The 24,737-nt window shown below is 37.7% G+C and overlaps 1 protein-coding gene and 1 pseudogene across 1 annotated transcript; one reads left to right on the forward strand and one right to left on the reverse strand.

The window, feature by feature from the left end:
• Nucleotides 1-283: 283 nt before the first annotated feature.
• Nucleotides 284-3,758, reverse strand: LOC147292643 (uncharacterized). The gene is made up of 3 exons (XM_086230900.1): nt 1,544-3,758; nt 1,059-1,471; nt 284-979 (listed from the first exon to the last, which is right to left on the reverse strand). Exons 2-3 carry the CDS (start codon nt 1,446-1,448, stop codon nt 284-286), a joined length of 1,086 nt encoding a protein of 361 aa, XP_086087026.1. The 5' UTR covers nt 1,449-1,471; nt 1,544-3,758.
• Nucleotides 3,759-8,933: 5,175 nt separating this feature from the next.
• LOC147292644 (uncharacterized) lies at nt 8,934-9,519 on the forward strand (annotated as a pseudogene).
• Nucleotides 9,520-24,737: the final 15,218 nt, after the last annotated feature.

Raw genomic sequence — 24,737 nt, forward strand, 5'->3', positions numbered from 1 at the left:
ATATGTTCTCCATTATCATTCATCTAAATAAATTATAATTAACCATGTATATAGATATGTACACCACAAAATACATATATACTATATAAATATTAATTATGATAAGAAAATTAAATTGCTATAAAACTAATAAATCGATACACAAATATATTTCAACGTGGAAAACCCTCGAAAGGTAAAAACCATGGGACCTAGTCCAGCACAAAAAAAAAATCCACTATTAAAAAAATATTACATAAGAGTTCTTAATTACATAGCAACACAACAAAAAAAAAAAACTAATTTAAGCCTCCATATCATCATCAAGGTCATCGTCAACAATTGAATTAACCACGCCAAGCTCAGTGGGCAAAGGTAATGCTTCATCAAAAAGTGTCTCTTCCACGCCAACCCTTGTTTGCATATCCTCATTGTCAAGTACTCGATCATCCAAATTTGGTATGGCATAATCATCAATTGTATCTTTATCCTCTAATACATCAAAAAAATCCCTCGAATGCGTTCGGACCACTACATGCCAATTTGTTTCATTTGATTTTGCAACATAAAATACTTGTATTGTTTGTGAAGCTAGTATAAAAGGGTCATCCTTAAATCCCAATCGATTGAAGTTCACCGAGGTAAAACCATTTCGATCCGTCTTCATACCCCTAGGACTTCCACTATCAACCCAATCACACTTAAACAACATCACACAACGACCCATATCTTCTGCCTCAGTAGAACCACAATATCTAACCAGAAACATATATGTGACAACGCCATAGCAATTAACTTGCCCAACACCACCTGGAATATTTGCAAGTACAAATACACCGCAATTCTGATTCTTATGCTTATCATCCATCGATTTTATTCGAAATCTGAAACCATTAATAATGTAGCTTTTATATCTAGTCACAAGTGTACGAGGAGGATTAGCTAGCCAATGCAAGTCATCGGATATCAATCGATCATTAGCATAATATCTTGCATTAATCTGTGAAAATTAAACATGAGGTAGAAGTTAATATTACATACATGAAAAAAATTAAGATGCAAACTTAGTAATTGGATACATGTTTCTTGAACCATTCAGGAAATTCCTTCTTGCTTAACTCCATGATTTGTCGCCTAATAAACCTTTCCCTTCGATGTTTATCTCTCAAGAAGTCCTCATGTTGCCTTCTAAATGGGATTACTTCATCACAATTATCTAGAATGTATCTGTGGCATCGATTCCTATCATTTAGATCAAGCTCCACAATTTCACCTGAACCTAAATATTGGTTTGGAGTCAAAAATTGACAACCCACCAGATACTCCACGTCCAATACCATCTGCATTTCGACCCTTACGATTACGACGAGTATTAACATCTCTAAGGTACATGAAACAGAAAGATAAACATTCATCAACCAAATACCCTTCAGCAATAGAACCTTCAGGACGACTTTTATTTCGGACATACCGCTTCAGTGTTTGCAAATACCTTCAATATTTAACATGATAGGGAATCAAAACTATGATAAATGCAAATTAAGCATAAAGAAATTATCATTACCGTTCAATGGGATACATCCATCTATATTGAACTGGTCCTGCAATAGCAGCTTCATTTGCCAAGTGAATTGGGAGATGCACCATGACATCAAAAAATGAAGGAGGGAATATCTTCTCCATTTGACATAAGGTCAATGCAATTCTAGAGTAAGTTGTTTGAATGCTGCCTCAGATTCCTTCTTACTACACAACTGTCTAAAGATTGCACTCAACTCTAGTAAAACCATAGTGACAGAGTTGGGTAACAAACCACGTATCGCAAGCGGGAGTAATTGTTGCATTAAAACATGGCAATCGTAACTTTTCAACCCATTTATTTTTCTCTCATTCACATTCACACAACGAAAAAAATTTGCTGAATATCCATCAGGAACCCGAATAGTAGACAACACTTTGCAAAATGAGGTTTTTTCTTCTTTGTTCAATGTGAATATTGCCGGGGGCAAAAATGTTCTATCTCCTTCTCTGCGAGGGTGTTGGCTATGTCTTATATTCAAGACTTCAAGATCTGCACATGCAGCCAATCCATCCTTTGTTCTCTTCGCAATATCCAACAATGTTCCAACCACATTATCACATACATTTTTTTCAATATGCATAACATCGAGATTGTGTCTGATCAAAAGATGCCACTAATAGGGTATTTCAAAAAATATGCTTTTCTTTCTCCATTGACCGTTATTACTTCTAGAAATCGAAGGCATTCGTCTTCTTTGTCCAGCAGGAGCATTTTTGTTATATTTTCCAAAAGTGAACCTCAAACTAGATAGTTGTTCAAGGCATTCTAACCCATATATTCAATTGTGTTGATGCATGCCTGACGATTCTCTCGATGACCATTAAACGCTGCTTGTTCCCTTCGAAACCTATGTCCAATTGGTAAAAATCTTCGATGCCCCAAATAACAAATCTTACAACTCACAGGCAAATATTCAGATACATTATCATCTATGCAATGCGGACATATATGCTTTATATCCCTTAGTACTTCATCCAGACAACATTCCATAAGCTGGAAAATCACTAGTGGTCCATATACGTGGTAGTGCCTACATCCCATAACTCATTCAACTCATCAATTAATGGTCACAAATACACATCAATGTCATTTCCGAGACTTCTCGGTCCTGGAATCAACAGGGACAATAATAAATTTGGTTGCTTCATACACATCTATGGAGGCAAATTGTAAACAGAAAGCATCACAGGCCATGTGCTATGGGCATTGCTCATATGGCCAAAAGGATTAAATTCATCACTTGCCAGCCCTATACACACATTTCGAATTTCTGGCGCAAACTCAGGGTACAGAGTATCTAAATGCTTCCATGCCGGAGCCTTTGATGGATGCCTCATAAACTCATCCTTGGGACATTTAGTTGCATGTCACCTCATATGTTCAGAAATATGCTTCGACATATAAAACCTCTTCAATCTCGATTTTAGAGGGAAGTACCACATAACCTTAGCTGAGACTTTCTTTCTAGAAGTATCCTCTTCCTCGTTATCTTTATATCTTAATTTGCCACACACCGAACATGCAGTCAATTTTGAGGTTTCTTTCCAATATATCATGCAATCATTAGGACATGCATCAATCTTCTCATACGTGAGACCCGACTCATTTATAAGTTCTTTTTGCCATCAGACAACATTCTTTTTACCAATTCTAGTAACGTAGTGAATAAACTGTCCGTCAAACTTCCTAAACACTTGATTTGGTACAATTTTACAACGGCCTCCAATTTCTTAAACTCTTTACAACTAAGATACAACTCTTGATCTGCCTCTTCAAGCAACTTGAAAAACTTTCAACCTCTGCTGGATGCCCATCCACAATAGGAGGTTGTGTCGACGACCCAACCTCTTCTTCTATTATTGGTTGAACAAATATGTCATTAAGAAAATCATGCATACCATCCATCTCTCCTCCTACATCATCTTCTATCATCCTTAAATTTGGCTCTCCAATGTTAGGCTCCCCATGATGACTCCACCAAGATTTTTTATAATCTTTATCCATATCATGCCAAACAAGATGATCCAAAATAGTTTGTCTTCCAAAGATATATCGATTGCAACATTTTTTACAAGGACATTTGAACTTATCTAGCCCGGCCAACACCATTCGCAGCCGCTTGATCCAAAAACAAATTGATTCCATCTACGTATGTCTCTAACTGTCGTGGTATCGTCAACCAACTCATCCTATCCATGCTTTACCTCCTAATAATCACAAGATATTACACGACTCTTATATTAAAACTCTAGATCCTGATGCTTACAATCTTTCAATCCCTATCATGTAGGCGTATCTATCCATACCTATTAGATTAAATTCAAAAAAAATTCAATATATTAGGAGGAGCAAATTAATAAATTAGGAAAAACAAATTAATAAATTAAATTCACAAATTAGGTGGAACAAATTAATAAATTAAATTCACAAATTAGGAGGAACAAATTAATAAATTAATTTCTCTTATAATTTTTACTTTTACGGTTGATACATGAATTTTTAAAGTTAAATAGTTTGTTAGCTAAATAATTAATCTTTTTCATACTACCCCAATAATATATTAATTAACACTAACATGCAATATATGACAAAATAAACACAAATCTAACATATACGTACATATATATCAATTAAATTAAGCATAAATAATTTTTAACATATGTAAGAAATTTTAACATATTTCTAGCTCTAACAAATTTTTAACTACAACACATCAACATACAACCACAAAAACAAATATCCAAGACAGAGAAAAACCTTGTTGCCAAATCAAAATCTCCACCCAAACCTTGCTGCACCAAAAGGTTGGCCTGCAAAATAAAACACAAAAAATCATAGTTTAGATCCAAATCAAACACAAAAAATCAGACCCAAATCGATCAAAGGCTAAACTGAAAAATCAACCTAAAAATCAAAGGATACACAAAATCAAACACCAATCGATCTTTGTTACACCATTACCGATCGAACCTGAAATAAAGACGAAATGAAACCCAAAATCAGATCTATTTGAAACCCAAAATCTTAAATCTGAAACCCAAAATCAGATCTATTTGAAATGAAAAATCAACCTAGGAGCAATCAGATCACACCCAATCTAGCTACAATCGAGTTCCTAAAGCTTAACAATCAACCAATCTGCACCAAAATCAGACCCAAAATCAACACAAAAATACCAAAAATCAACTTGAAATCGTGTTCAAACGAAGGAAGACCCAAATCAAACCCCAACAAAGTTCCAAAGGCCGCACTTAAAAAGAAGAGGATCCAACAAAATAAATAAAAATAAGAAGATATTATGAAGAAGAAGAAGAAGGGAAGAAGAAGAAAAGAAGAAAAAAAAAATAAAAAATCTTACAGTTGCTCACTTACAGGCAGCGAAGGAGAAAAAAATCGCGAAGAAGAAGATAAATGAAAGGGAAGAAGGGGAGGCTACACACTTTAATTAGGTTAGAGAAATCCTGGCGGTCCAAACCGCCAGGATTAAATATGATGGCGGTCCAATCCGACATGATTGATTTCGACCGTCAACGTAGCTTCTGAAGGCGGGAATTTTCCCGCTTATTTAATCCTAGCGGATATAACCGCCACATATGTGAAATCGTGGCGGTTTAATCCGCCACATATGAGGAATATATCCTGGCGGTTTTATGTGTCTGCCAGGAATTATTTAGCATTCTTGTCGAACAGGGCTAATCGGCCAGCACTGTCCGCCAAAAATGACGCATTTTGTAGTAGTTTTGTTCTCTGGAGATCTTTCTTCCAGTTTGTCTCTGGTTCTCATCGCAAGGAATAGAGATGTCACTATGCTCGCTGCTATCGGTCTTGTCGATTATTACTACCCAATCTGCCACCTTGATCTACTGCCAGACTCTATTTAGAGATGTTGGTTGGATTGTGGACCCAAACGCGACTAATACGTTTGCTAATTTCTACGGTGACTCACTGGCTCCGTTTGGCGGCTTTAGTATCTGCCCGATGTCGATGTTATGAGATCAGACTCTTATTTTGTTGTAAATGTTTAGCTTGTTAGCCCGATTATTGTAGGGCTTCTTGCCATAACTTTGTATTTTCTATGCCTTTTTGGCTATTTTAATGTAATTTTATTGCTTTCTCAAAAAAATAAAAATAAATTACAACCATGTAAAAAGTATACCAACTGGGTTTGGATCCTCTCGATTTTTTTTTTTTGCTATCATCTTTATTCTTCGACCTACCTCTAATCTCAATCCTTCCACTTTATTAGAGTTGATCCAATGAAAATATTAATTTTTGAAAAAAAAAAGAAAAAGAAAAAAGAAAACATCTACTGTACTGTCCTTGTTAACTCTTTGACAAGTGAAAATCCTCCATCTCATAAAAATCTCGACTTTATTCTATTTCTTTTTCCGAACGTGAAAACCCTCTTCATCTTTATTTTTTTTTTCTCTCTCTCTCTCTTCCTCATTGAAACCTGAAAATCTTTACTCCATGTTGTTGTGTTCTTCCAACGAACAGAGAGCCTTGGACATGGCTCACCAAATAATTGTCTTTCTTATTTCCAAGGAGTAAAAATTCGGATTTTGCAGAACTTTCGATGAAAATTTCGATAAATTTTAAATTTCGACAAAGATTAGATAGAAACGATAAAAATTGCTATCAAAATACGGAAATTTTGAATGAAACTTTACCATATGTTTATTTAACATATTATCTACTACATTGATAAAAAAAATTGAAGAAACCTAATTATATAGTAGGTTTCATGTTATATAAGATAAATATAATGCGCGCTGGAGGCAAATACTGTTAAATAAAATTAGTACAATGAATAAATATAATTAGTATAATCTATACACTAAATCATATATACTCTATATACCCTAATACTCTTTATACTCTATAATCTATACACTAAATCCTATATACTCTATATACCATAATACTCTTTATACTCTATAATCTATATACTAAACTCTATATACTCTATAATTTATACTCTATATTGTTTATGATATAATATAAGATATTAGGGTTTAGGCCCTTTAGGGTATTTTTAATTATTTTTTATATAGAAATATATTAGGGTTTAGGGTTTAAAAACAACTAAACGAAACCTCAAACCTTTTTTTTAATTTCAATTGCCCAAAGGCTCCAAACCCTAATCAACCCTTAACCTTTTTTTTTTTTTTTTCCTTTCCTTCCTTTTCCTTCCGGCCGTGACTCTCTCTTCTTCCCTCTCATTTCTCTCTCCCTACCCAGTCGCATCTCTTCCTCCTTCCTCCTTCTCCTCTCCCTCCCCGATCTCCCTCTCTTCCTCCTCTCCTCCCCGATCTCGATCTTCTCTCTCTCTTGGGCTGCCGAGATCTGGCCGGAAGAGTTGGCTGGGTTTATTTTCATTTTTAGTTGGCTGGGTTTGAACTATTTTATTACAATTTTATTTTGCCGAAGACAAAGACGGAGACGAAAAAGAGAAGACAGAGAGAGGAGTGGTAAGTGAGCGAAATTTATGAAATTTCGGCGAAATCTTGACGAATACGTGTTAAAATTTTCATACCCCAAAAAACGAAATTTTGTTCCTTTCTTATTTCTTATTCTCTTAAGGTTCTCTTTGCATTTTTTTTTGTTTGAGTTACCCAAATTTAAATGGGCCAAATAGAGTGAATAAACGAAAATGCCCATAAACTTAACGGATTATTAAAAACATCTTACGGTAGGAGGCATAGTAGAAAAAATTAAAAGACGAGGGAGAGCTAAGAGCCAAATTATTTGTCTAACGAAAGTGAACTTAAATAATAGTTCGAGCGTTGTTACTAAACTTTTCCAATCAATTTATGATGAGTACTCGGACTTTATTCAACCCACTGACATTGGATTTGGAGTAATGGAAGACATGGGACTGAACTGGTCGATGAGCTCAATTCCAGCTTAAATTTCATGATTAAGCAATGCAACCTGCTTTCACAGCACATGATGAGTATAATTTAAGCTTCGGTCTCCATTTGTAGTGTTGTTGCAAGGATTTGGATGATCTAGGAGCAATTATATTCAATTAATTTAATTATTTAATTAGATATCTGTTTTCTATATATATTTTTATTATTTCTCTATGTATGTAATCAATTTTTTGTATACCTTTATTTCAGTTATGTAAATAATTATACATGATAAGTTATTTTAAGTTAAATGCTCTAATTTTTACCTGTCTACGTACTCTTTTTTAACTAAAGAAAATAAAAAGCACTTCCAATTGAAGTTAATTCCATTTGAATAGAAACAGTCGAAGTCCAATATATTAGTATGTGATCCATATATAATAGAGTCTCCCACTCAAAACAAACATATTTAAGTGAGTTCATTAACACCACTCACAATAACGTGAATAAGACTAGAACAAACTGAAACAGATAAAAAGCATAAATGAAAGTAAAAATAATTAAAAGCGCTAGCAATCCACAGAAGTGAAACTTGACACAAACAACTCCAAAAGGAAACAAAGATCAACATTGATGTTCTCAAGGGCTGGTGGTTGCTGCAGGAGGTGGGGTGAGGAATGGGATAGAGGGAATTGTGGTTGGGATTGAAGGAAATGAAGGGAATGAAGGGAATGAAGGGATAGTTGGTAGTGAAGTTGCAGGAAGAGGAGGCAATGTGACCTTTGGGATGGTGCTTGAGGGCTGGGTAGGGAAGGTAGGAAGTGGAGGGAGTGGTGAGGGCTTCGGGAAAGATGGTTGTGGCAGAGTTGGGATAGTTGGGAGACTTGGTAAACTTGGCATAGATGGAAGTGGTGGAAGCGATGTCGTTTGTAGAAGATGACGCGCTGCTACACTAACTTGGATGCTCAAAAACATGAAGCCAAGCTGCAGGAAAGCCATGGTCATATTGTACTTGAATGAAGCCATATCACAGCTTGAGTTTATTTGTATGTTCAAAGGAATAGCTAAATTGGGTAAGTGATATATGAAACAAAATCAAGGGTTGGGTTTATATAGAGTTTGGTATATGTAGCAGGTTGGTGATCTGGCCATCCATATATGCATCATGTATATATGGTTGGGAAAAAGAGTTTTGCTTGTTGGTTATTGGTTAACCTCTTCATCTATCTCCCTAGCTCAGAACACAAGTCAAACCTTGTTGGGGTTGGCTTGATTTGTCTGCAACAAATAAATATTAATTATAAGTTGGTAACCTATGTGAGAGTATCGATCTAAGCCTAACAACACCAATATGACTTTGACCCATTTAACCTTTCCACGTCTCTTATCATTCCTCTATCTATAAATGCTTGTTTTGATACCCAAACAAAATCACAAGTTATAACCCTTGCAAGAACTACAACTTAATTTCATTCCTCCTACATATCCAGCTTTAGAAGTATTAGCTCCAATTAAACATGGCCTATCATCGCCTCCCGGCCTTTGTCTTCCCACTTTTTCTTTTTACTTTGTCCTTTATGAGCAGCAAAACAATGGTGGCGGGAGTTCGCCATCTTCTGGAAGCTCCCTTGCAAAAGCCGGAGCTTCCACGTACCACTTCCCAATTTTCCAACTTTGCCAAAGCCGGAGCTGCCATCATTGCCGAAGCCTGAGCTGCCACCATTACCTAAGCCTGAGCTGCCAACAATTCCAAAGCCTGAGCTGCCAACATTCCCAAAGCCTGAGCTGCCACAAGTACCCCATGTCCCAACTTCACCAAAACCTGAAGGACTGAAGTTGATTGAAATACCCCATGTCCCAACCTTCCCTGACCTTCCGAAGCCTGAATTTCTGCCACTTCCTAATTTCCCAACTTTGCCAAAGCCTGAGTTGCCACCGTTGCCAAAGCCTGAATTGCCAGCAGTACCTCATGTCCCAAATTTTCCACCTCTGCCCCATCTCCCTGAGAAACCTAAGTCCACATTGCCCACCATCCCATCCCTCCCCAAGGACACACCCCTCCCTATTTCCCTCACCCCACCTCACAAAACTACCCTTCCTTGATTCTTAAACATTGCAAATATATATATATATATATATATATATATCCACAGTTGCCGTTCGTCACTACTTGTTGATGTGCCTGCAGTACCGTAGCTAGGCTTGTATGTTCGTAATTGTTTAGGCCATAAATTTGCATTTACCATGGCAAGATGATCAGAGAAGAGAATGAGTAAAATAAAGAAGCCGGCCTACATTATTTAATTGAGTTTCCAACAAGGAGGCCTAGGTGAGGAATAAAATCGAACACTTGGTATGCGTTGTTTTCTTTGAACTAAGAGAGCTCAAAGGGGGCTGCTATGGGGTCCCAAAATCACAAGAGGACAATCAAATAGCAGTTGGGTGTTTGGTTTGAAGTGAGAAAATAAGAGCCTAGTGTCTTAGGCTGGGTGCAACTTGCTGTCGTTGGTTGAAATGGCATGCAAGAGGTCTGGGCTGTTTGAGGAGCTTTTGAGGGGATGGTTTGGTCAGTAGGAATGAGGTAGTCAGGTGAGCTTTGGATGGGTGAGTATTAGATACAGTAATGCTACACTTACCACATTTTTATACCACAATTTCATACCATCTTACATGGCATTCATACATTCGATACTAAAAATTAAAAAATAAAACCTAAAAAAGAAAAAGGAAATATCCTTCCAGTAAAGTAATGACACATCAAGTGGGATACAAATGTGGAAAAAAAAATGTGGGATAACTAGCATTATTGTATTAGATAATAAGGCTGGGTTATTTCTTTTCGTTAGTGTGACTTAAGCAAGGCCATGGGTTGTTCAAAAATAAAAGGATAGTTGGGAACAACTAAGTGATCAAGTGGGCATAAGCAGTAGAATGTCTTTGTTGCAAGGGCGGTTTGAATTTTAAAGAAAACAAAAAGATTGCCAGCAAGTGGTATTCAGGTATAAGTTTTGCATTTGTATATGCTATATATATATATACATAGCACCAAAAAGGTGGTTGTTCACTATAGCTACATATGTAAAGGTATGTATTGCTAGCTACGGGTTAGTCAAATATATATATATTTATATGTATATATAAGTATATATATTATGCCTAGCCAAATACATGTTTTAAAGACCAAAAAATGGTTTTTACTTTTAAGTGGGCCCAGATTATTTTGAAAAATAGACATGGAAGTTGGCCACCCAAAGCCTATAAATATTTTGTCCAACCTCATTCTTCTTGTTTTGTCCGGCCTCCTTCTTCCTATTTTGTCCAGCCTCTCTCCTCTCCTTTTCTACTAAAATTCCTTTTAAGCTATCCAGGCTACTTCCACCCATAAAATATCCTATGATTGGCCTGAATTGCTTTTTTCCCATTATTTTCATCCGCCCAATTACTCTATCATTTTTCACACCCAAATACCTTCTACATAGCCCGACCAACTTTCTTTCTCTATTTTTTAAGTTTTGATCGTCCAATCTCTTTTCATGATTATTTCGCCCAAATATCATCTATGTTGATCACCCAACCTTGTGAGCATGATGAAAGTGATCAATTAAAATCTATCCGGGCTACCCTGCCCTTGGTTTCAGAAGTGTTGTCCGCCCAATACATGAGGCCGGAAGAAATGGCTTATATGAGGTCGGGAGAAAATGCCTACAAGAGGTTGGGCGAAAATATTTTGTGAAGTGGCTACAAAAGCCTAGAGGAGGCCGGATTTTGGCAAGGGATCATGAAAGTGGCTCAACTTGTGTGAGTGAAAGACCAAAATATTTTATTGAGTGACTCAATCCATTATGTTGTATCAAATAAAAGAATAATCCCGGCCTAATTTGAGGCCGGGTTATATATTTAAAATAACAAAATCGGCCTGATCAAAGATAAAAATGGGCTGGGCAGTTTTATTACTGGGTATAAAAAAAATAAAAGGGGTGATTCCAGCCTAGTTTTGAAGCTGGGTCGTTTCATTTTATTTTAATTTTTTAATTAAGCTTAGGTCTCAATATTTGGGCCAAATTTTTATTAAGCTTAAAGCCTCAAAGAGTTCAATCAAGCCCGAAAGCTTCTTGATGAAATTTCTTAGCCAATAATGGCTCTACCCAAGTCACATAAGGATTTCTCATCCACCAAGAAGTTTTTCTTAAGCTAGAATTCCATCCAAGTAAAGAGTTCAAAGTTGGAAAGGATTCTACCATTAATGCTCAAGATCACGTGGTGATCAAGGAAGAATCCAGTCGAATCCTAAATTCAAGAGGGAATTCCGAGCCAAGTAATGACCCATTGCTATCCTAACCCTTATATATAGACGCATTCAGAAAAAAAAAGAAAGGACATTCAACACACAACAATCAACTCACAAACTTCTCAAGCTCTCAAGAATCTCTCAAAGTTCTTTTGCTTTCGATTTTACTTAGTTGCTACCGTTCAAGGCGCTTTTAGGTTTTCAATAGTTCTAGCTAGTTCACTAGGTTTGTAGCTCTGCCATTATCTTTCCCAAAGGCTTGTGTTATTGATTTAGTTTTGTTCTTTACTTTTCATGCAACTTTATTTGTCCTTACTTCAACTTTAATACAATTTTTCTTTCATTCGCCCTCAATCTAATGTCTGCTATTTTCATTATTTCTTTGAATATTTAAGCTAACTTAGTTGGTCAAGATCGTATTGAGTTTCATTATATTTTTGTTATCCATAGTTTCTTTGTTTTGCTTGGGCACTTGCACCACTTTGTGCACGAGTTCAATCACGTAATTCTAAGGAGGCCAACTAGTGGGTCGAATTCCGATTCCGACTAGACCTTTAAGAGCCTTGTCCCCGAGGCTAGAAAAGAACCAAGGCCAAGAGTGGTTCCTAACTTGGCCGATCAATCGCTTGATAAGAATCAATTTAGGCGCAGTTACTCAATCCAATCACTATTACATTCCGATCGAGCCAAAACTTGGCTTGACGGTGGCCCACCCCGCACTTACACGAAAAACGGACCAAAGTGTTGCTTTTGGCTAACTTTGGCTAAAAACGAGTGAAAATATTTTTGGCACGCCCGGTGGGACCCCATATTTGTTGTCTTTGCTAACGTTGCATGGTTGCTAATACTCGTGCCTTTCCAAATCGTGATCAGGAGAATCCTTACCGTAACCCGGTTCCTTATCGTGATCCAATGACAAAGAATCAAGCCAACCCAAGCAACCAACCCCCTGGCAAGATGATCGGTGCTGTGAATCCAAGCAATCATCCCAACCTCGATTTTGGAAAAAGGCATCAAGTTGGCCAACAAAGCGGGAACGATCACGTTTCGACCTTTGTGGACTAAGGAGTGGACCAAAAGAATCAGGATGGATCATATGGTGAAGTTACAATTGAAGATGTACCAGAGAAAATCGACCCTCTACTCAAGCCGAATCCGGCTACTATAGAGGATGTCCCACAACTCATCGACTTGGTGAGGGAAGAAAGTCGGGTCACCCAGACTCATTTACAAACCGTGGCTATCCAGGTGAACACTATGTTAGACCGGATTGAACGAACTAATAATGTGATAGCCAACAACATTGCTGGTATGGGTACCCAAATCGGAAACACATTGTCCAAGCTCTTCAAGGGGGTCAGGGCCAGAATCCACCCGTGGCCAATCAAGTGCAAATCCCTGAACCCTATAGACTGTCACCTTTGGCAAATCAACCATGAGTTCATTTAGGTTTGGGGGGCAATGGTAACAGCCAAAATAATGGCTGGGCCCAAAACCAAGGAGGCAACCATCAAGCGGTCAACAACTTTGTTGGGGGTATTCAGGTAGGACTCGGCCAAGCCCCGATGGGAATTGATAGGAATATGATCGAGATGGTCGTCCAAGACATGTACGGACCTCTGGCTAGAAGAACAATCCAACCGGTATACTGAAGACCTTACCCTGACTTTGTGGACCAAACGGAATACCCAAGAGGTTTTTGGGTTCCTGATTTTACCTTATTCTCCGGTCAAGATTATTAATCATCTATTGAACACATAGGCTGATTCACGGCCCAGTGTGCTGAAGCTGCTAACAATGATAATCTAAAACTTAAGATGTTTCCCAACTCACTCACTGGAGCTGCTTTCACCAGGTATGTTAGTTTGCCGGTCAACTCGGTTCCAAATTGGCAAACTATGGAGCGAATTTTCCATGAACAATTCTATTGCCACAAACCAGAAGTATCGATGGCCGACTTAGCCCGTTTGGTGCAAAATTCTGAAGAATCGGCTCAAGGGTATATCTCTCGATTTAGGCTTGCAAGAAGTAGATGCACTGTCCCTTTACCTGAAAGCGAATTTGCTCCTTAGAAGGGTGCGAATTGTGGGAGGTAGGAATAATATTGTGACGCACAAAATCCCACAAAAACTTGTGAAAAGGTTTGAATTCGGACTTCTCTAGTAACACACCATCCTTTAAAGGGGCTGCAGGGTTAACATAGGCCACGGCCTAGAAGTGAGCAGCAGTATATGACTAGAACGTTCTAAATATTGCAGATAATCAGAGTGGGTAGACTGTTTTAATCCAAGAACCTGACAAATCTGACTAGGCCGAAAATAAACATCACAGTTGCGCACATAGACATTAAACCCAGTTCGGGCAATGCGACTTGGGAAATTTGCATAAAATTCTTGAACTATGGTGAGGTTGTAGGAAGGGACTGTGTGAGGGAGGTCATTCAAGGTGGAGACTTGATAGTCACAGAAGAAGGAGAAGACTTGACGAAAGAGATGGAGGTTGAAGTCCTCTAACCTATAATGGCGCTCTGTGACCACAGATCGGGAAAACACAACGCGAAAGAATCTCTTTGCCCACCGAGTTGTAAAACGATTCTGCCCATTGATGAAATCTCGCTCCTCACAGTCATCCCTCGTGGATTGTCGTTGACGGCTGCGAGAGGGGGTGATGGTGGAGCCCGACATGGTGAGAAAAGCGACAGAAAGAGATTTGGCAAGGCGAAGCGTGAGAAGAAGAATACAGGCCGAGTCGCAACACAGACCGAGTCGTGAGAGGGAAGGTGAATCGCGAGAGGAAGAGAGAGAGAGAGAGAGGAACGCGGCAAGAGAAGAGAAGAGAAGATGAAGGTTCTGAAATGTTAGGGATTTGAAGGAAAAGAGGGGCGCGTGGATTATAAGGGCTGCTAGAAATGAGAAAAATGTCCGAAAAGCCTTTAATGAACAGTAATCCAAGGTGCAGAATGGCTTTGTGAAATTGACTGTATTTGACGATTGTTAGAGGAATCCTGGAAGATAAAACAAAATGAACAAAATGCGTACTGGAACATAAAACAGCCATGTGGTTTGACAAAGAGATAGAGGAATCCTGGAAGAGTTGGAAGCAATGACACACAAGGAATAAATCTATGAGTTAGATGTGCTTCAGGAATTTTATTTTTGACAAAAAAAAGTTTGACAAAACAACAAACACAATTGAAAAGAATTAACCACCAAAGTCAACACTCTAATAGATATGGAAAATGAAGATTGCAAATTTTGTGCAAGAAAATAAGCATATTTGGGATATAGGGAGGTCAATGCTAGCATTCAAGACTTGTTCTAGTTAGAAAAACAATGTCAAAGACAATCAAAGAGGTTGAATAAGTTTCATCCACAAAAACAGATTAGAATTTGACCACTCAAGAGAATTTCTAATTTGGGAACAAATCTTGAAAACAAAGTTTTTCAACTCATGACAATGGCTATGAGAAAATTATTTTCATTTGTTTAGGCACATCCCAAGTTAAGTGCAATGATTTGGTCCAATTTTGCGACTCTTTACCCTAGAACACCATAAAAAAAACACCTTATTTCTCTCTAGGGCCGTGACTTCTTTGGTCACACTTCCTTTTTTTTTTTTTTTTGATATTTTTGTATGGTGCACATTTGTTCAAATGAGGAAAGTTTAGCTGAAGATGGGTCACAAATGAGGAATTATATTGAAGGACTAAATTGCATCCTCAAACAAATTGTCTTTGAAAAGTATTTAACAAGTTTGATTGACCATGACAAAGTGTTAAATAGAAAGAGATCTCAAAGCTAACATTGGACAAGAAGAAAGGATTATACTTATTGACATAACACATGTGATGCAAGAACCTTTTTGAATATCAAAGAGAGTGTGACAAGCAATGTTAAGACCTTTCAAAATGGTTATTATAAAAAAAAAAAAACGAAACTACTTAAACCAAAGAAAGGAAACTTAAACAATGAAGCACATTTAACTACAAAGAATCATGCATGTGTACAAATGCCAATTGACTTCCGAAGACTAATGTGCTTTGGATTCTCTAAAGCCTTTGTAAAGATGTCTGTAAGTTGCTGTTCGGAAGGAACAAAAGTCAAAGTAAGAGTTCCACTCTCCACAAGATCTCGAATGAAATGATGTCTTATGTCAATATGCTTGGTTCGAGTATGTTGCACCGGGTTCTTGGAGATATCTATAGCACTCATGTTATCACAATAGATAAGAAAGGTTTTTCTCATCAATTCCATAATCGGCTAACATTTGTCTCATCCAAATGAGTTGTGTACAACAACTCCCTGCTGCTATGTATTCAGCTTCAGCAGTCGACAAAGAGACAAAATTCTGCTTCTTGCTATGCCAAGACACTAAGTTATTCCCAACATAGAAAGCACCACCCGAGGTGCTTTTCAAATCATCACTACATCCGGCCCAATCAAAGTCACTAAATCCAACCAATTTAGTGTTGGTATCATGGGTATACCACAACCCATAGTCAAGAGTCCCACTTACATATTTGATGATCCTCTTTGTTGCAAACAAATGAGATTCTTTGGGATCACTTTGGAACCTAGCACACACTCCTACCACAAACGATATGTCCGGTCTACTAGCTGTGAGGTAGAGGAGACTTCCTATCATGCTTCTATACAAGGTTTGGTCCACTTGCTTACCACTTGGATCCCTATGAAGTTTGGAGCTTTTACTCATTGGAGTAGTAGCCACTTTGGAAGACTGAAGCCCAAACTTTTTGACCAAATTTCTAGCATACTTAGATTGGGAGATAAATATCTCACTATCTACTTGCTTAACTTGCAGCCCTAAAAAGAAATTCATTTCACCAACTAGACTCATTTCAAATTCACTAGACATTACATCAATGAATCTCTTAACATGAAAATTTGAAGTTGAACCAAAGACAATATCATCCACATAAACTTGAGCAATCAAGACATCATTTTTTAACCTTTTTACAAATAGGGTCTTGTCAACCGACCCTCTTTGATACCCATTGGACAACAAGTGATGAGAGAGTCTCTCATACCAAGCTCTTGGAGCTTGCTTCAGCCCATACAAGGCTTTCCTCAATTTATAAACACCATCTCTCATGTGAGGATCCTCAAAACCTTTTGGTTATTCCACAAAAACTTACTCATTCAAGTAACCATTTAAAAATGCTGTTTTAACATCCATTTGATACAATTTGAACTTAAGATGACATGCAATGGCACAAAGTAACCTAACGGACTCAAGTCTAGCAACGGGTGCAAAAGTCTCATCAAAATCAATACCCTCTAATTGAGAGTACCCTTGAGCAACAAGCCTAGCCTTGTTTCTAACTACATTCCCAAATTCATCAGATTTATTTTTGAAGATCCATTTGGTTCCAATGACATTTGTGTTGGCTGGTCTTTCTACAAGAGTCCACACTTGGTTTCTCTCAAATTGGTTTAATTCCTCATGCATTGCACTCACCCATTCCTCATGATTGAGTGCTTCTTTGACATTTTTAGGTTCAACAATGGACACATAGCACACATGAGCAAGTTCATTTGCCATTTGTTTTCTAGTCCTAACTGACTGGTCTAAAAAACCTAGAATTACATCTTCACCATGGTTACACCTCACCCATCTTGGTTTTTTAGATCTGTCACTCAAGGTCTTGTCATTTTGTTCACTCTCTGACTTATCAAACTCTAACCATTTTTGAGTCATCAGTAAGTTCATCACTGCCTGACTTGGACTCTTTTTTAACCAAATTATCCTCTTTAGGATCAGATTGAGGGAACAATCCATCCTTATCTGCAGCCATTTCAATAGATGCATCATGATCATCTATTTTCACATTTATGGACTCCATCATAGAATTTGTTCGCAAATTGAAAACTCTGAAAGCTCTACTGTTGGATGAATAGCCTAAAAACAGACCCTCATCACTCTTAGAATCAAATTTCCCCAAATGTTCTCTATCCCTAAGGATGTAACATGCACTCCCAAACACTTTAAAGTGTGTAACCTTAGGTTTCCTACCCTTCCACAGTTCATAGGGAGTCTTTTTGGTTCCCGGCCTAAGGTAGACTCTATTTATGATGTAACATGCTGTGTTTACCGCCTCAGCCCAGAAATTTTTAGCAAGATTTTTGCTATTCAACATCACTCTTGCCATCTCAATCAAAACCCTATTTTTTCTCTCAACGATTCCATTTTGTTGGGGTGTTATTGGAGCTGAGAATTCATGTTTAATACCCATTTGACAACAAAACTGATCGAATTGAGAGTTTTCAAACTCAGTTACATGATCTGATCTAATTCTGGACAAGGTTGACAGACTTGACATACCTTCACTTTTCAGCAGTTTCACAATCTTGACAAAATGATGAAATGTCTCCAACTTGTCCTTAAGAAATGACACCCAAGTGTACCTAGAAAAATCATCTACCATGACTAGAATGTATTTCTTTCCACCTATTGACAAGGTTTGGACAGGACCAACTAAATCCAAGTGAATTAGTTCAAGTGTCCTAGAGGTGCCTATATCTTTGACTTTTTTGTGTGGTTCTTTGGTTTGTTTCCCCATTTGACATGAACCACAAATAAAAGTTTCGGGCTTTCCTATCTTTGGTAGACCTCTAACAACCTCATGCTTAGACAACTTGTAAAGGTCATGAACATTAATGTGACCAAGTCTTTGATGCCAAAGAGAGCTAGTGTCATCAATAGCTCTATTGCAAGTATTCTCAATTTTTCCAACATTGTCATCAAACACATAACAATCATCCCTAGACCTAGGGGCATTCAAGATCTCCCTTCCTTGGGAGTCAACAATTCTACATCCACTCTTGGACATACACACTTCACCACCCCATTCATCACAAAGTTGGCTAATACTAAGCAAATTAGAATTCAGCCTATCAACAAATCTTACATTTTTCAATTCGGGTATACCGGGAATGTGTACAACCCCTTTTCCACTCACATACGACTTCTCTCCTCCTCCAAAAGTCACACTACCACCATCATAAGGAGCAAGTGAGGTAAAGACCTCCTTATCTCCCGTCATATGTTTGGAACACCCACTATCTAGGTACCAAATGTTCCTCTTAGTGGCTGAAAAAGCATTCAAGGTTACTAGACATTTAGTGGAGCTCTTCACAACCCATCTTTGATGTGGACTTGGCTTATTTTTAGGAAGTGGGGTGACAAGTAAGGCAATTTTGGTTACCTCTTTGAGTAGATTGTTCACTTGCTCTTGTAGAGAAATATTTCTCTTTGGTTCACTTGATTTCTTTCCTCTAAGTTTGTTGCAATTTGGTCTAATGTGACCCTTGACATGACAATAATGACAAACCGGGACAAACTTTGTTTTTCTAAGTGAAGTAGAACAATCAATTTTTGTGACACTTGATGTAGCTTGACTTGACTTAGAATGAGATGCATTTTGACCAATGTCAATGAAACCTAGACCCTTTTTGACACCATGATCAGATTTTGACTTGACAAAAATGGTCTTTGTGTTGGATATACTAGGACTATTTTCACTAAAACCCAAACCGGTCTTGTCACCATGATGCTTTCCAATCCTAAGCATCCTATCAACCTTTTCAGCCCCAATGGTGAGCTCAACAATGCTCTCATTTGCTTCATGTACTTCTTTTTGAAGTTTCTCATTCAAAGATTTAAAGTAGATGTTGCTCTCCTTGAGCACTTTGACTTGACTCTCAAAATTTTGTTTCAAGATAGCCACACTTTCTAATTCACTCTCTAATGACTCAATCTTCTCACACAATTTCAATTTAGCATTCTTTAGTTTCTGATTTTCTTCCTTTATGCTAAGAGTTTCGGTGAAAAGTAAGTCATACTTATCACAAAATGCAGTGTAAGACTCATCATCAGGAGCAGATTCTGAGTCAGACCCACCATCAACTTGTTCAATCTCCTTGATTGATGCAACAAATGCAACTTCATCACCCTCAATATCGGAAGAAGACTCACAATCATTTGAGTCATCACTCTCACTATCACTCCAAGTGATTTTCATGGCTTTATTCTTACTTGAAGAATAATTCTTTCTATTATTTGCACATTCAATTGCTATGTGACCTATTCCACCACAAGTGTAACATTTCACATCTCTCTTGGTTGTTCTTCCTTCCTTAAAGTTAGATTTCCTCTCTTGTTTTCTCTCAAATGAATTCTCTCCTTGAGGTTTGAATTTGAACTCCTTAAAGTTGTTACCACTAGTCCTAGCTTCTCTCCCTTTATTTCTAAGAATTCGTCTAAATCTTTTGACAAAAAGGGCAACCTCATCATCGGACATGGATGATTTTTCACTCAAGTTTTCACTCATCTCTTTGACACTTTGTAAAGCAATATCCTTTGACTTCTTGCTGTCCCTTTCATCCATTTCAAGTTCCATCTCAAAAGTTTTAAGCTTTCCTACCAATTTACCAATTTTGAGTTCATCCAAATTTTGGACTTCTTGTATTGCATGTTTCTTAGATTGAAATCTCTTAGGTAGAGATCTAAGAACCTTTTGGACAATGGTAGACTCCTCATAGGGTTTACCTAGGGACATGGCTTCATTTGTGAGGGCTTCCAACCTTTCATAGAACTCGGAAAATGACTCGGACTCTTTCATCCTAATTTCTTCAAATTTGGCATGTACCATTTGAAGCTTAAGTGACCTAACTTGTTTGTCCCCTTCATGAACAACCCTAAGTTTGTTCCAAGCTTGCCTAGCCGTGACACAATGTTGTATGTGTGCAAATTGTGAGGAAGACAGTGCAGTGACAATAGCATTTCTAGCCTTCTTGTTGGAGCTAGAGGCCGTGACTTCGGCTAAAGACCATTCGGACCTAGGCTTAGGAGTTTCAATCCCATCAACAGTTCGTGTGGGAGGAATCCACTCAATAGTGAGATACTCATATGCCAACTCGTCATAGGCATCAAGGAAAATTTCAAATTTCTCTCTCCAAGCAGCGTAGTTGCTGCCATCAAAAAATGGAGGAGAGTTGCAAGACCCTGCGACTCGATCTCTTTCCATCTAGACACACCTAGAAAACAAACAGTACCCTAGGACCTCTCTATTTGCTTTTAGAGTAGCGCTCTGATACCAATTAAAAGTTTAATTTATGTAATCTATTCACTCAATTAACTTGATTAAATTCACTTTCAGTGATCGGACCCCAATTTTTATTTTATATGATCATTCAGGAACTAGTCAAACAGACACAACTCTGACGATGCAGTAACTAAAATCTGAAACTCCAGATTTACTTGTAAAATCAAACCAACTTCAGTAAATACCACAAGTCAGAACACACCAGGGAATTAAGTGACACCCTATGCACTCAAAGGATCCATCAATGTAGGCATCCCAGTGCTATCAACAACTAAAGTGGTGTGTGGACAGATTTAACAAACTTTCATTTAGCATTCATGGTCTAAGTTAACATGCTAAAGTGAGGTGTGTGATCTTGTGAAGATATTTTCGAATCAATAATCAGCAACACATAGGAAACAAATCACAAACAAGCCACACGATTGTTCACCCAGAAAACCACTAACGGTTAAAAACTGGGGGTCTTTCCAGCTGACCAAGCAATCCACTAAAGAAGAAGTTCAATACAAAGGGAGCACACAACACACAAGCTCAGTCACTAAGTCCTAGACTAAGTGGCAGCTTTCTTACCCCTTTGTGCAACTTCCATAAGCAAGGCAATCGGTCATTCATGAAGAAGGCAGCTCCAACTCTAAGCTCATCAACCCATGGCACCAATTCACACCAAGCCCAGTAGATTCATCAATGTATGAACATGATATGCCAATGTTGGATTCTTAAAAAGAAGATCAACCTTCTCAAGCTAGAGGCATGAAAAGGTTGATGCTGAATCCTTCAACTAAAATCTAAAATGAATGTGTTTGAAAAATATATAAAAAGATTTAAACACTCAAACCCATTTAGAATTTTAGATGAAACAAACAAGTTCAGAAAATCATTTTGATTTTTAAGAATTAAATGAACATTTTCTGACTTGATAAAAATGAGCACTCACCCCTGAAAATACCCAGGCATGAAACCACGAAAATACCCACTGAAAATGCTCATAGACACACACCAAAAGATCTGAACAGAGTATCACATATACCTGTACACACACACACACCATTTCCGTGTTTGCCCGAGCCACGTGGAAGCCAATCAATGGCTGTCCACAAGAGACAAAAGAGGGGCATATTCCTTTTATCCTAGAGGGGTATCCTAGTATTACTAAGGATAGGAATGAGGAGCTGTAAAAACGAATTTTGCTTTATTTTGCAAAAATCAGAAATGGAGAAGATGATGAATAGTACTGATGTGTGTGTAAGTGTGTGGCGTGAATGAGTAAGATGCAATCAGATCTGATTGATACAGTGGGGGAACCAAGTCATGTGCAATGCACATGTATGTTTAGTAAAAAACAGAGAATGGGCTTTAAAAGAAAAACCCGAAATGGCCCCATTGCAGTGTCTGTCACTGTATCAACCACTGTACGTGAAAAACATTATTCTTTATGACTAGTCAAATGGATACAAAACTGATATTTTCATGAATTGAATGAAGTGCAGTATACCTTGAGTCTTTGTTCATTCTTGACTTCTTCAATACAGCTGAACTTGTCATTAATCTAGCCTAGAGCTTGTGAGTGATTAATAAAATTAAATACAAAGGTTTTGACAAGGAAAATAGCCAATATAACAAATCCTAGAAACTAACACTATTGATCTCTAAGAATGGGTTCAAGTCGCTCATACCATGCATTCCATGACATATTGGTAGAGCTAGACTCACTAGGTAGGTTAGTCGTGCCAGAGCCCTTAGGGGGCACCTTGGCCGGTTTGTCAACCTTAAAAGGGGTTGGCAAATTTTTGAAAGGTTTACATCTCTCCCAATTTTTTCACTCAATCGGGCCTCTGAGCCACAATGGGTCATCCTCCCGGTAACTCTTAAGTACCTCATTTATGTTGGTTGGTATGGAAGTAGCAAAGTAAAGGCCAAGAAAATATTTACCGGAATTAGGAGCGATTGGAGCATAGAAGGCATCCATGTAAGTCTTGCATTCATCAACAACTTTGTGGAGCTTTCTTGAGAACTCCTCCGAATCAAGAGAAGAATTTGGTGTAGCCATGGTGATTGGCTAAAAGAAAGTACCAAGAAAATACCAAGAACACGCAGGAAAGTTTCAAAGTTTTCAAAAAAGCCACCAAAATACATGAAATTGAAGAGAACAAGGTGGGAAAGTGAGACTTACCAAGGATTCTCGAAGAAATCACCAAGAATCACTCCAAATTAAGTCAAATCCAAAGCAAATTAAACCTATTATGAGGTTTTTTGAGGAAAAGTTAGAAACTTTTTCTTGAGTGTTTTTTGCTATGGAGTTTGTAAAAATGAGGAAGATGAAGAAGAAATGTGATTTTTAAATTACCTTAGTAGAGGTGATGATGTCACAAAAGGGCTTCTCCATCAATTGTTAATTGCCACACTATGTACCTACAAGAAGGAGAAATTCAAGAGAGAGAAATTCAAGAGAAGTAAATATTTGAAATTCAAATACTTTGCAAACTTTGTGGCTTTGATAGCCAAAACCACAAAGCTTGGGGGGGCAAATGTTTAGGCCATAAATTGGCATTTACCATAGCAAGATGATCGGAGAAGAGAATGAGTAAAATAGAGAAGCCGGCCTACATCTTTTAATTGAGTTTTCAACAAGGAGAACTAGGTGAGGAATAATTCGAACACTTGGCGTGCATTGTTTTCTTTGAACTAAGAGAGCTCAAAGGGGGCTGCTATGGGGTCCCAAAATCACAAGAGGACAATCAAATAGCAGTTGGGTGTTTGGTTTGAAGTGAGAAAAAAAGAGCCTAGTGTCTTAGGCTGGGTGCAACTTGCTGTCATTGGTTTAAATGGCATGCAAGAGGTCTGGGCTGTTTGAGGAGCTTTTGAGGGGATGGTTTGGTCAGTAGGAATGAGGTAGTCAGGTGAGCTTTGGATGGGTAAGTATTAGATAACAAGGCTGGGTTATTTCTTTTCGTTAGTGTGACTTAAGCAAGGCCATGAGTTGTTCAAAAATAAAAGGATAGTTGGGAACAACTAAGTGATCAAGTGGGCATAAGCAGTACAATATCTTTGTTGCACGGGCGGTTTGAATTTTAAAGAAAACAAAAAGATTGCCAGCAAGTGGCATTGAGGTATAAGTTTTTCATGTGTTTATCCTATATATATATATATATATACACATAGCAATAAAAAGCTGGTTGTTCACTGTAGCTACATATGTAAAGGTATGTATTGGTAGCTACGGGTTAGTCAAATATATATATGTATATATATATACTTATATATACATATAATTATATATGTATATATATGCTAGCTAAATACATGTTTTAAAGACCAAAAAGTGGTTTTTACTTTAAGTGGGCCTAGATTATTTTGAAAAAGAGACATGGAAGTTGGTCACCCAAAGCCTATAAATATTTTGTCCAGCCTCATTCTTCTTGTTTTCTCCGGCCTCCTTCTTTCTATTTTGTCCAGCCTCTCTCCTCTCATTTTCTACTATTATTCCTTCTAGGCTATCCAGGCTACTTCTACCCATAAAATATCCTATGATTGGCCTGAATTACTTTTTTCCCATTACTCTATCATTTTTCACACCCAAATACCTTTTACATAGCCCGGGCAACTTTCTTTTCCTATTTTTTATTTTTTGATCGTCCAATCTCTTTTCATGATTATTTCGCCCAAATTTCAACTATGTTGATCACCCAACCTTGTGAGCATGATGAAAGTGATCAATTAAAATCTATCCGGGCTACCCTCCCTTGGTTTTAGAAGTGTTGTCCGCCCACTACATGAGGCCGGAAGAAATGGCTTATACGAGGCTGGGAGAAATGTCTACAAGAGGTTGGGTGAAATTATTTTGTGAAGTGGCTACAAAAGCCTAGAGGAGGCCGAATTTTGGCGAGGGATCATGAACTGATAGTCAATGGT

The sequence above is a fragment of the Dryas octopetala genome, chromosome 2, assembly GCF_963921425.1.
Source record: "Dryas octopetala chromosome 2, drDryOcto1.1, whole genome shotgun sequence".
NCBI lineage: Eukaryota > Viridiplantae > Streptophyta > Magnoliopsida > Rosales > Rosaceae > Dryas > Dryas octopetala.